This window comes from Hemiscyllium ocellatum, chromosome 23 (genome assembly GCF_020745735.1).
Source record: "Hemiscyllium ocellatum isolate sHemOce1 chromosome 23, sHemOce1.pat.X.cur, whole genome shotgun sequence".
Classification (NCBI taxonomy): Eukaryota; Metazoa; Chordata; class Chondrichthyes; order Orectolobiformes; family Hemiscylliidae; genus Hemiscyllium; species Hemiscyllium ocellatum.
In genome coordinates, this window is record NC_083423.1 from 46,903,830 (window position 1) to 46,917,155 (window position 13,326).

The 13,326-nt window shown below is 37.8% G+C and overlaps 1 protein-coding gene across 8 annotated transcripts in view; it reads right to left on the reverse strand.

The window, feature by feature from the left end:
• The window catches only part of eps8a (epidermal growth factor receptor pathway substrate 8a), a 193,895-nt gene that overhangs the window by 70,042 nt on the left and 110,527 nt on the right, over positions 1-13,326 (reverse strand). For 7 of the 8 annotated variants that reach the window (XM_060843210.1, XM_060843211.1, XM_060843212.1 and 4 more), the window contains 2 exons: positions 5,884-5,948; positions 5,326-5,487 (listed from right to left, as the gene is read on the reverse strand). In XM_060843210.1, coding sequence (XP_060699193.1) covers positions 5,326-5,487; positions 5,884-5,948 — 227 coding nt within the window. Of the gene's footprint in view, positions 1-5,325; positions 5,488-5,883; positions 5,949-9,514; positions 9,549-13,326 lie in introns of those variants that run through there. The other variant, XM_060843214.1, reaches the window with a different exon arrangement.

The window sequence follows — 13,326 nt, forward strand, 5'->3', positions numbered from 1 at the left end:
GTGGTCTACACAAACTCAAGTGGTCCCTGACAACTATACTTAATAGTTGTGGAAGGCAAGATATTGCTGGCCTCTGTTCGTATATGTTGCATTATGATGGCTTCAGATTTCTGTTACCAGCACTCCCAGAAGATTCCTCTGACTTATATCTAGCTCATTATTTAATCATCTTTCACCCCGTGTCATCATTACCTACTCATAAATTGACATTTGGCATCTCAGTTTTAAAAACCAAAAATAAAATCTCAATTTGTACCTTGAAACTCCAATTTAGTTTGTTCTAACAAAATGATGCATTTGTCATTCACTTTTACCATAATCAGCAATGCCCCTGTCCCCCACCAGACTAAGCTTACTGCCCTCTGTGTCAACATAGCAGCTTCATTGTAACTGTCTCTGCTATTTCCAATTCACAAACTTGATTTTAAATTTAGTCATGCAATGTCAATGTTGCTGGCTAGGCAAACATTTTTGTCTATTTCTAATTGCCAAGAGCCAACCATATTACTGTCAGTCTGGAGTCACATATAGACCAGATGAGGTAAGGACAACACCAGTGAACAAGAGTTTTTTTAAAATGACAATCAAAACAGTTACATGGTAGCCATTAGTCTGGAATTTTATTCCAGATTATTACTAAATTCAAATTTTACCATCGGTCTTGGTAGGATTCAAGTTCATGTCCCAGAACATTAGCCTGAGGTTCTGAATAACTAGACCAGTGAAATTACCACTATAACAGTCTATTTCTGAAATGCCTCCCCATTACTCCATGCCATTATTTCATCCCATCTAATCCGATGGACAAAGTCTCCTGTGACAATACGCTAGATGCTCATTAAAAGTATGCATATAAACAATTAACCTAATCAGTTATTTCTTCAGAGTATTAAAATTAGCATGACTTCATCATCAATTCATTGTTCCATATTTCAGCATTGTTTCCATATTTCATTACAAATTTCAAGAGGCCTTTCAGCACTTACTGAAAATGTCAGTGTTCCCCAATTATGTTTCAAGCATAATTGTTATATCTTTTCTAATTTGGTTCTAGAGTTTTAATAAAATCTTTAAATAAAATTCTTCATTTTGAAATTATAGCTCTTCATATTATAACTGAAGATTTCCAATGATATGTTAATAAATTCTTGACATCTACATGCAGATGTTAATTCAGTGTACACAACAACATAGATCAACAGGGAATCAGTTCAGCTAAGAACAGATTTATGGCCAGTATAATTTTAAACTAATGTGCATTGCTGTTAGCTTTAGTTATCAATAACCACTGCTTCTCTTAGCACCATTATCGCTTAGTTTTTGTTTTAAAATACTTCCCCACTTTCCAAAGGCAGTTCATCGATGAGTTTTACTTTGGATATACTACAATGAAATCAGAAGTTGTAGTAAATTTCTGTATATAATGTATACTGGCTTAGCCAGTCAATGGTCTGGTATTTTCAATTTGGATGGAAAAAGGCTTGGACAACCTACTGTGGCTTAGCAGCATTGACGCTGAGCCATATGCCCAGTTAATCTCTAAACACTGGCAAAGCTGATCAAGTGTCATTTATGAACCAGACTGTCCCTTAGCTTCCCCAATATGTAGGCATGTATAGGAAAAGACAGCAACCAAACAACATTGCATCCTGGTTTACCAAAGATGCATCATGTAATTCCTACCATCATCAGCTGCCTGCTAGTTACTATCAACCACTTAAACACGCATTTCCACTTTGGATGGCAACTAATTGACAATCTCAAGAAAAATTATGAATGAGCAATAAATGTTCGCCTTGCCATTAATACTCATCAACCTAAACACAAATAAAGTTGCTCAAGTTATAAACCAATATAAATATGTTTAAACAGATAAACCAACATAGTTTTGGCAAAAAGGCTACAGATTTACAAATTTTACTGTTTTCAAAGTTTGGGAGAAGATTTCTAGCTCGGGTGCTCGTTGTTGTGGTTCTGTTCGCTGAGCTGGGAATGTGTTGCAGACGTTTCGTCCCCTGTCTAGGTGACATCCTCAGTGCCTGGGAGCCTCCTGTGAAGCGCTTCAGTGATCTTTCCTCCGGCATTGGTAGTGATTTGTATCTGCCGCTTCTGGTTGTCAGTTCCTGCTGTCCGCTGCAGTAGCCGGTATATTAGGTCCAGGTTGATGTGCTTATTGATTGAATCTGTGGATGAGTGCCATGCCTCCAGGAATTCTCTGGCTGTTTCCTGTTTGGCTTGTCCTATAATAGTAGTGTTGTCCCAGTCGAACTCATGTTGCTTGTCATCCGAGCGTGTGGCTACTAAGGATAGCTGGCCGTGTCGTTTCGTGGCTCGTTGGTGTTCATGGATGCGGATCGTTAGCTGTCTTCCTGTTTGTCCTATGTAGTGTTTTGTGCAGTCCTTGCATGGGATTTTGTACACTACATCGGTTTTGCTCATGCTGGGTAGTGGGTCCTTCATCCTGGTGAGTTGTTGTCCGAGAGTGGCTGTTGGTTTGTGTGCTGCTAGGAGTTCTAGTGGTCGCAGTAGTCTGGCTGTCAGTACAGAAACGTTTTTGATGTATGGTAGTGTGGCTAGTCTTTTGGGTTGTGGCATGTCCTTGTTCTGTTGTCTTTCCCTTAGGCATCTGTTGATGAAACTGCGTGGGTATCAGTTTTTGGCGAATACATTGTATAGGTGTTCTTCCTCTTTTTGCAGTTCTGGTGTACTGCACTGTGTTGTGGCCCTTTTGAACAGGGTCTTGATGCAACTTTTTTTGTGTGCGTTGGGGTGGTTGCTTTCGTAGTTCAGGACTTGGTCTGTGTGTGTGGCTTTCTTGTATACCTTTGTGGTGAATTCTCCGTTCGGTGTTCTCTGTATCATCACGTCTAGGAATGGGAGTTGGTTGTCCTTTTCTTCCCCTCTAGCGAATCGGAGGAGTGTTGAGTTCACTATTCACTATAAATGCCGGAGGAAACATCACAGAAGCGTTTCACAGGAGGCTCTCAAGCACTGAGGATGTCACCTAGACAGGGGACAAAACGTCTGCAACACAAATTCCCAGCTCGGCGAACAGAACCACAACATTTTACTGTTTCTCTGAAATGCCAAAAGTAATGTATAATCTTCATCAGCAATAACACATTATATAGCTGATGTTTGAAACATGGGTTGTTATTCAAGTGGCAATATACTAAGAAGAATGCTTAGATTAATGTTTGTAGCCCTCATTATCTCAGGTGACATGAGGCAACAGAGTATAAGCTCATAACCTGAAACACTTGACTACAAAACTATGTTTCAAAGGGATTATAAAAACAAAGCCCTATTTTCCCCAGATCCTCACTTATTCCCCCAAGATGCAAGTGTTAGCCAAACCCATTACTTGAATAAAAAGTAAAAATCTACAGGATGCCAATCACATTTCAAGTTTCAAATGAATAGCTTGACACTCGAGACATCCATTGGTTTACCAAATTTTGCTAATGAGTTTGAAATTGTAGCAAATTGAGTGTTTTTTTTAAAACGTTGTCAAAGTAATGAGACACTTCTGGATAAAACTGAGCACGCATTTGCATACATAGCCATAAAAGCTACAAAATACAGTTTAGATTTTGGGTAATCATTGCCTTGAAGCCACTAAATGATATCATTGAGGGGTTTTAAAGTATGTTCCAGTTAACAATTAAATGCAAGCGGTAGAGAAATAAAAGGTATTCTTTGGATTGACTGATTGAAATATGTACACATTCATTACATTTGGAATGTTTAAAAAAAAGATAAATTTAAAGTCCCGTTCGAGAATAAAGTTTCAGGAAACTGATCTAATGACAGTGAATGTGTTCCAAAATAACTCCGAATAAGCATGATGCAAACTTGGAGGGGGAATTTGTAGGCAGAATTTGTAGGCAAATGTTCCATATATCTGCTGCCCTTCGGTTGAGATTGTGGGTTTGAAGGTGCTATCAAAGAGGCCATTGAGAATAGATGCAGTGCATTGCGTATATTGTATACGCAGCAGCCACTGAGTGATGATGGTCAAGGAAATGAATGCAAGTGTTGGATGGTGACATACAGGTGACTCAAGCTAAAAGGAATCACATGAATTTCCTTCCGTCAGCTCGAATGCAATGTTGAGGGTTCTTAATTTAACTTCTGGCTTTTCCTACACATACCTACAATTTGGGCAAAGGAAGACACAGTCTGGCTCATAAACAGCATAAGAACGGGTTTAACAAGTGTTTAAAAACAGTGGGCCAAAGGTAACTGTAAAAATGTGAACTTTATCTACATTGAGCCAAGGTGAATCTTAAAATATACATCACAGTTGCCATGGTGATTACCCAGAACTCACGCAGTCAGACTCCTGGCTTTCATCCTAATTTCAGAACAAAAATATGGTACACACTGCAAAAAAAACCACTGTTTAGGTAGCTGAACCCCACGCCCTGGATACATCACGGTATGACAGCTGAAGAGGGCCTAAAAATTCCCCTATTTATATACATGATGGAGCTCACTTGAAGGATTCTGAATATTTCATTTCTGATTCATGGTTGAGTAAGATGCTAAGTAGACATCAACTTACAAAACTAACATTTAAAACTACCTTAAGTCAAGTATGATAAACTGAAATTTTAATCCAAAGTTATTTATTTGCATTATTAAGTCAATCAAAAAAGCACAATTACACTTTCACTATTCAGCATTTTAGTTGCTGTCAAAGCATACAAAGATACATTAATGCTTTGTTCGGCTCTCCCTTTCAAGTAATATGATCATTTTGTTAAATAAATTTAGGCAATTTCTAATATATACATGTAGCTATTCAAATGCCAGATAGATGGTGACATGTACTGCAGTTTTTGTAAACAAGATTTCTAATCTACCATGTGCTCATAAAGTAACTACATGATATTGATAGGCGTTAAATTTGCATTTTACTAAATTTGCTGGAATCATTTGAGACTACACAAAAAGTGTGAGCTAACATAATCTAACACTGCTTAAATACATTTTGCAACTTGGAGCTTTACACAAGGAAGTCTACACCTATGTAATCAACTCCACATCCATTACGAAATTGAAAGCTCAGTACTGTATTAAATGTAATGCATTGTTAACTGAATTAAGTGCAACCTTTAGCTTGTACTGGGTTGGCTGAGCCACCAATTTGTGAAGACGACTAATCAAAACATCAGTGTAAGAAAACTGATCAATAACCATGTGTTGTACCCATTTAGCATCACACTAACTTCATGAAATGAGCAAATGCCATTTAGCTGCACGTAAAAAGAATCAGTTGACAAACCATTTGCAGTCAACCTTCCCCATGATTTGGCTTACTTTGCTCTCCAGATCAATCAAACTGACAGCTTTCTCATCCACCTGCAGCAACATGTCCTGGGTCCAGACCTTGCCTTTTGCATCAAGTAGTTTTAGTTTTCTTATACCATCATCTATTGTTATCATGGCATCCTTCCGATCCACAACAAAAGTTGCAAGGTGCTGTTGAAGAGAAATTGTATGATAAGTTGATAAGAATTACATGCAATCCAGTAGCAATCGTGCTACACAGCATTATTTTATTTCATAGAGATGCTATCACAAGTTAAAATTTCATTGGTACTTGGATTGATACTTTGATTCTAGGGGCCAAATGCGAGTTCATTTACATGGGAGTCACCCCACCTGCTAACATGAAAAAAAGTGTGGTTTTCATGTACAACATTTCAAACATCAGGAGCAGATTAAAATGTACACAATACAATTGAAAATATTAGTTTTGAATCTATTTCAATTAAACACCACATAAGATTATAGGCACTGCTTTCAGTATTTATCTCCAATTGGATTAAATTGATCGAGCATGCATGAAATTACTATAAGTGAGAAGTTAATTACCTCAACACGATATTGCGAGGTCTCTGACATTACAACAGTTGATTTTGCATAATTTTTTCTTTGTTCTGTAGAATTCAAAAAATATACTTATTGAAGATAACTCATCCTGCTCATTCTTGGTGCACGTTTAATGTAACTCTTCATTTTAGTAATCACTTAATAATCCTAGCATTTATGATTTGCATTAAAGTAAACATTTTGAAAGCTTAACAGTCAAGATAGAAATGCAAATAACTTATTACTAAAGATTTTCAGCACGACATTGCAGCTTGCTGTGTGTAGGGAAATACAAATGTAGAATTCCATAACTACTTTGTTTAGGGTAGAACTTAAAATATGAATAATTTAATGGCAGAGTCCCTTCACCTTTATGGAGCAGAATTTAACCAAAATTGAAGTTAACCAAAGTTCACCAACTTTAAGTTGAAGCTGAATTGGGTGAATCAGCAAATATCTCGAATTGCATTTTCAAAGTATCAAGACACCTCATATTCCGCTCCAGTGAAGTCAACTGAACTGAATATCTGGCAGAACGTACAAAAGACAACCAATGTGATGTTTGCTAAGTGTTACCATGACCAATTTCTCTCTCTCACACACTTCACAAAAATGTATTCCAGGAAATCAATTAGCGGTATTAATCAGCATTTTATCTGTGCATTTTAATTCCATATTGGTCAATAGAAATTTGTAATAATTCTGGTTTGCATGGCAGTGAGCAAATCCTTGCACCATTACAGCATGAGGGAAATGACAACTTACGAAGCTTCAGGACATTCATTGACAAATGAACTACTGGTTCAAAAGGTGGGATGGAACAGGCAGAACACATACTGGATCTTTAACAGCACTTTTCAAATCATCGCAATGCATTGTTCAGATTACTTCAAGCATGATTGCTAGACATGCTATTCTATAAAACGGAAGACAATTTCTCCCAGACCTCCACCACATTCGGACTGCAACCGATGTTTCACTATGTTCTTTGACTAGCGACTCCCTTTCGCTAATAGTGCACAATTGGAAGGGAATCATATGTCAATCATGTCTTCCTGCATACATCTCAAATTTCAATGATGTCTGATTAGATCTGAATTTGCATTCTGAATGTCAATCTGGATCAGGGAGAACAAACAGAATCTTTACAAATTATTCATTCAGAATAAAAGTGCATCATTTCAAATTGCTTCAGATTGAATAATTCAAAGTCACTTATTCTTCCAGAAACAAATCTGCATGACATTACATAACACAAATATTCTCAAACTTTATATACTCTAAAAAACATTAAAGTTTACTAATACAAGAAAAACAAGCATTAATTTATTCAGAGCCTCCAGACACCCGAGAGATAGGCACAAGGAAAACTAAGAGACACAAAAAAAGGAGTGTGTAGCAGCCGTGCAGAAGGAAAAAGAGATGAAAATAAATTCTACAACAAATGCTGCTCCTTTCCAGACTGAAGAACTGAGCAGAGAGGAGACTAGGGAGAATGCAAAGCATAATGTTCAAGAAAGATATTTCACAAGAATTAGGGAACTCAAGGCTTTGTGAATGGTAGATTAGACAGATGGTATGGAGAAAACACATCAAAGATCGAAATCAAACAATGTTTGCAAGTGAGGATAAAAAGATGATTTTGAGGAAAAGACAACTGCAAAATTGCAACAATAGATTTCAATATTAAGATTTCACACGGATACTTTGGGGGAACATCAATACACAGGATAGAAAGAGTGGGAATTTTTGCAGGTCTGAATATCTGTAGCCCAGTTTTGGGAAAAATGAAGATAGAGCGTGGGAAATCATTAAGTATGGAGTGGCAAAGACACAGTAAAAGATTTCAGCAGCAGAAATCAAGATCTGAGAGGAAAGCAAGCAAAAGTGCAGGATAAAAAAAATTGAGATCTGAAATCTACCTGACGGTCAATTTGGAAGCCGAAGTTGCATTTTACTTTTGATCTAATTTCTTCACAGGATATAGGTGTTGTTATGTGCTGGGTTAGCATTTACTGTTCATTCCCAATTGCTGTCAAAAAGTGTTGTGAGCAGCCTTTTTGAACTGCTGCAATCTGTGGTAAGCACACCCAAGTTCAGTGTGAAACTATTCGGATTTTGACTTATCATGCCTGAGATGCAGCAGTTATAGGGGATAGAATTGACCGAGAAGAGACCAAAGAATTTGGTCTCTATTTCATCCTTCTGGATTTCACATTGAAGAACACTGTGGTTCAATCAAGGGTGATGCCAAGAAAGTTATCCAACAGCACCACTATAATAAATGAAGGTACAAGCAGCAGTTATCTGCATGTTCTTTCAAACAATTCACTCAGGGGACATGGGCACTGGTTGGCTAGCGTTTCTTATCTGTCCTTAGTTGCCCTTAATAAGGTGGTGGTGAGCTGCTCTCTTGAACGGCTGCAACATTAACATTTTATGAATGAGTGAAAAATATACTTTTCAGTGGGTATTAGAACTAAGATTCAGTTTCAGGTACTGTTGGCAATTATTCCCTTCTCTAGTTTAGAAACAATTATCAATTTAACCAGCACTACCGATTCAATGACTAAAGTTTGGTCAATGTTGCATGTAACAAGGTTACAAAATATGGAAATCATTTGGTTTTGCAAATCTGCATAATGGGACATTCAAGTAACATCTCTCAAATCTCCATACCTTTTTCCTCACACTACAACTCCACCATTTTTCATGAAAAGCAAACACTGATAAGCTTTGAATCAGAAGTAAATAATGAATGTCTATAACCTACTTCAAAATCAAAACCTGGTTTTGCATTTAAATTACAGATATAGTTTCATGAACCAAAATATGCAGCAATCACATCCAATTAGCAACAGTGACCTATTTCTAAATAGCTGCAAAGGACAGCAAGCAAGAGCGAGAGCTAGAGATGTCAAGGACGAGCTAACAGCTAAAGTAGGCAGTCTCAAAGTTGTAAGAGTGTTTAAAACAATTAACATAAATATAGCTTATGTAAAACCAAAAATAAAGTGAAATGTTTTAACTACTCAAACATTTCAGATGAGAAAATGTCTATGAATCAACATAAAAGTGTACAGTATGCCAAAGGACCTGTTCTTGCTCTTGTACACCAAACAGTAATAGCATTTGCTCAACTTTCAAAATGCAAAGTGAAATGAATCACTTTCACCCTCAAATTCTGTTTGTTGCAGTATGTTGACAGTCAAAGGTACTTCAGTATAAACCCTGAAGTACAGAATTCAGTTAAAAATCTATTGTATTTTGGACTGCCTCCATTTCTACGTGAGAAGATTGCCTTCATGTTGATTCAGCAACATTATGCTCTCCCCTTTGTATGTTCAGGCTAATTCACATGCTCCATGCAGCCTAATGTTGCAGCCAAATTTATAATATTTATACCATTACCATTTTTCCCCCAATTAAGAGATTTAAAAGCCTGTTATGGGTTAATGGTTTATCTAAGGGGAGTAATTTAATGAAACGGTGTTTTGCAATGTTAAGGGTGCTAAATAAATAGCAGGTTAGAATTAATAGTAAGAACATACAACAGCTCTTCACAAACAGCTTTAACTGAGAGAAAGCTTCCACGAGTAAAACATTAAGAGGCCTCCATTTTAAATGTTCATACTTTGCAACAGTTGTTGAGCCATCAACGAAATGGGATAAAAATGAGCCACAAAGTAATCCAGGGAGAAATCTCGGGTTCTAGTCAGAAGCCTTGAAATGTTCACAAATCAGATGAACTCTAGGAATGCAAATAATTTATTTTAAACTTTCAAACTATGGTCCCCATTATGATCTTAATTTAAAAAAAAAATCCACAGCAGAAACTCTTAAGAGAAATCTGCAGTAAAAGCAAATTAATCACTAAAATGCAAAACTACATTCCACGAATGATCATTTTGCATCAATAAAAGTTTGAGTGTGTAAAAAGGGCTATTCAGTCATTTCAGCAACACTGCTTGAAATGGGACAAACATAACTGCTTCATTATAGAAGTAAATTTACTTCTTTACCTTATATGGTATAGAGAATACTTTCACATGACAAAACAGCACTGGAATAAAACTGCTGCCAATAAAAATGCATGTCCTGAAACATTATCCAAATACCTATATTTAGGAACATGAGAAAATGTTCAGCAGTCAGTTTATAGAAATCAGCCAGATAGGTTTTTCTTTCAATTGTAATCAGAGTGGGATTTCTTGTAAAGCTAACTTGGCAATCGTGAAGTACTGAATAAAACTGCACAGAGGATTTTTACAGTTGCTGTTAAATAATTATTGTTCTATTTTAAAGAACAAACAGCAAAATCCAAATAGACGGAGCACTTCATATTTCTAAGGAGAGTCAGCAAAGACACACAGAACAGCACTTTAAACTTCCACATTTCAGCAGACTTGGACACTTTAATCAAAGCCATGGATTGCATTTCATTTAACAGTTGATCAGAAGCAGCATCATTCAATGCAATAAACAAAAATCATAGTCATGTTAAAAACCTAGAACCACTAACTTGGGAATATTTAGGAATAAACATTCCAGTGACCCCAAGAGTCAAATTTATCAAGCATGCAGATGAACAATGCAGATGGACAAAATTCTGAAGCTCCATTTGTACAGTTTTGGTTGTGATCTCGAGTTGGGCAATAGTGCAAGGGTGATACTTGAGCTCCCAAGCTATTGCATTCTAACCATGCCTTCTGCACACCAATATTTATCCAGCTGATCTCCATGAGCACAAAGTCCCAGTAAACCCATGGCATTCCAATCCTATTTTATAGTTAAATAAAGAGATAGCAGGTAGTCAGGGGCAATGCTGGCCCATGAAAGACAAAGTGGGGATACTCTCAATCATGCTGAACAATTACTTTACTTCAGTTTTTACAGTAAAAAGAGGACAACTTACCAGAAGGCCCAATGAAATTAATAGTGGATCAGAGACAGGGACTGAATAAAATAACCATATCAGTAATGAGGAAATAAATAAATTGAGTGACAAATTCCCCAGGACCTGACAGTTTCCATCTAAGGGTATTAACGGTAGTAGAGGAGCACACTGTAGGCACTAATCTTTCAGAATTCACAAGATACAAGAGTTATTCCTCTGAATTGGAAAATTGCACATCACTAACTTTGTAAATGTGAAAAAGAGGAAAATCAAGGTATTACAGATCAGGTGGCTTATCATCTGTGATGGGGAAATTGTTGGAGTCGATAATAAAGAAACTTTTCAGTTAACCAGGACAGCCAACATGGATTCATGACAAATAGCTCATGCCTGACAAACCTCAATTTTTTGCAGCAGTGACTATGGTAGACAAGGGAATGTCTATGGATGTTATTTATATGGACTTGCAGCAACATTTTATAAAGTCCCACAGAACAAACTGTTAATTAAAGGACAAGCCCATGAAACGGAGGAGAAATTACTGATATCACTGGTAAACCGAGTGGCAGATGACAGAAAGAAGGGATAATGGGTCAGTACACAAACTGGCAGGATGCGACCAGTGGTATCCTACAAGGATCTGTGCTAGGGCCTCAAATTATTCATATTATTTATTATGACTTAGATAATGACATCAGAAGTTTGCTGATCACACAAAGTTAGGCAACAATGTACAGCGTGCATGATAGCATAAAATTACAAAAGAGATATCGATAGCTTAAGTGAAAGGGCACAACTGTGGTAGATGAATCTCAATTTAAGCAAACATCAGGTTATCCATTTTGAAGAGACCTTGGAGTGCAGGGTCATAGCTCCTCGAAAGTGGAGTCGCAGGTAGATAGGATAGTGAAGGCGGGTTTGGTATGCTTTCTTTTATTGGTCAGAGTATTGAGTACAGGAGTTGGGAGGTCATGTTGCGGCTGTACAGAACATTGGTTAGACCACTGTTGGAATATTGCATGCAAATCTCGTCTCCTTCCTATCGGAAAGATGTTGTGAAACTTGAAAGGATTCAGAAAAGATTTACAAGGATGTTGCCAGGGTTGGAGGATTTCAGCTATAGGGAGAGGCTGGGGCTGTTTTCCCTGGAGCGTCAGAGGCAGAGAGGTGACCTTATAGAGATTTACAAAATTATGAGGGGCATGAATAGGGTAAATTGGCAAAGTCTTTTCCCTGGGGTCGGGGAGTCCAGAACTAGAGGGCATAGGTTTAGGGTGAGAGGGGAAAAATATACAAGAGACCTAAGGGGCAATTTTTTCCACATAGAGGGTGGTACAGGTATGGAATGAGCTGCCAGAGGAAATGGTGGAGGCTGGTACAATTGCAACATTGTAGAGGCATTTGGATGGATATATGAATAGGAAGGGTTTGGAGGGATGTGGGCCAGGTGCTGGCAGGTGGGACTGGATTGGGTTGGGATATCTGGTCGGCATGGACGGGTTGAACCAAAGGGTCTGTTTCCATGCTGCACATCTCTATGTGTATGACACCATGACCAAAAACAGATAGATCAGGGTAATTTATAGGTGTTTAAACACAGTTGATGGTCAGAGACATAGGGGAGTTACAGTTTACCTGAAGTTGCAATTATACAAAGCCTTGGTTAGGCCTCACTTGGAGTGTGCAAATCCTGACACCTCGCTTTAGGAAAGATAAAGGGCATGGAGGGAGTGTAACACTGATAGCTGGACTTCAGGAATTAAGTTATATGGGGAGATTATACAAACTAGAACTGGTTTCTCTAGACTTTAGAAGGTTAAGGTGGGATCTGGTTGAAATCTTCACAGATATGAACAGGAAAAAAATAGAATAGATAAACTATTTCCACCGGTTGGGGATTTCAGAACTAGGGGACATAATCTGAAAATTAGGGACAGACTGTTCACTATATAGAGTGTAAAATTGCTTCCTCACATCTAAGGATAGATATTTGGTACACACTTCTACAAACAGCAGTGGATGCAGGATGAACTGTGAATTTATATCCGAGAAATAATTTTTTGTGTTAAGATATTGAGAAATATGGACCAAAACCAAGTAAATGGAGTTCGGCCACAGATCAGCCATGATCTCATTTAACGGGGAAAAACAGGCTTGAAGGGCTTAAGAACCGACTCTTGTTCCAATGTTCCACTCCTTGTACTCAAATAAACCTCCAGATCTTTGGTCTCTCAGAAGGAATTACCAGGAGCATCTGGATAGAGATATGCAAGCTTCATGGTAGCACAAATCAAGTTGTAAGCTCATCTGAGTAACAAATGCAATCTGCATTTGTAAACAGCCTGACAATCTCAGATTCTTATCAGGGAAGCAGCATTTAGCAGACGTCATTGGCACTGTAAGGTCTTGAAATTGAGGGCAATTGGCACTGCCAACACTATCGAGGAGAAAGTGAGGTCTGCAGATGCTGAAGATCAGAGCTGAAAATGTGTTGCTGGAAAAGCGCAGCAGGTCAGGCAGCATCCAAGGAACAGGAAATTCGACGTTTC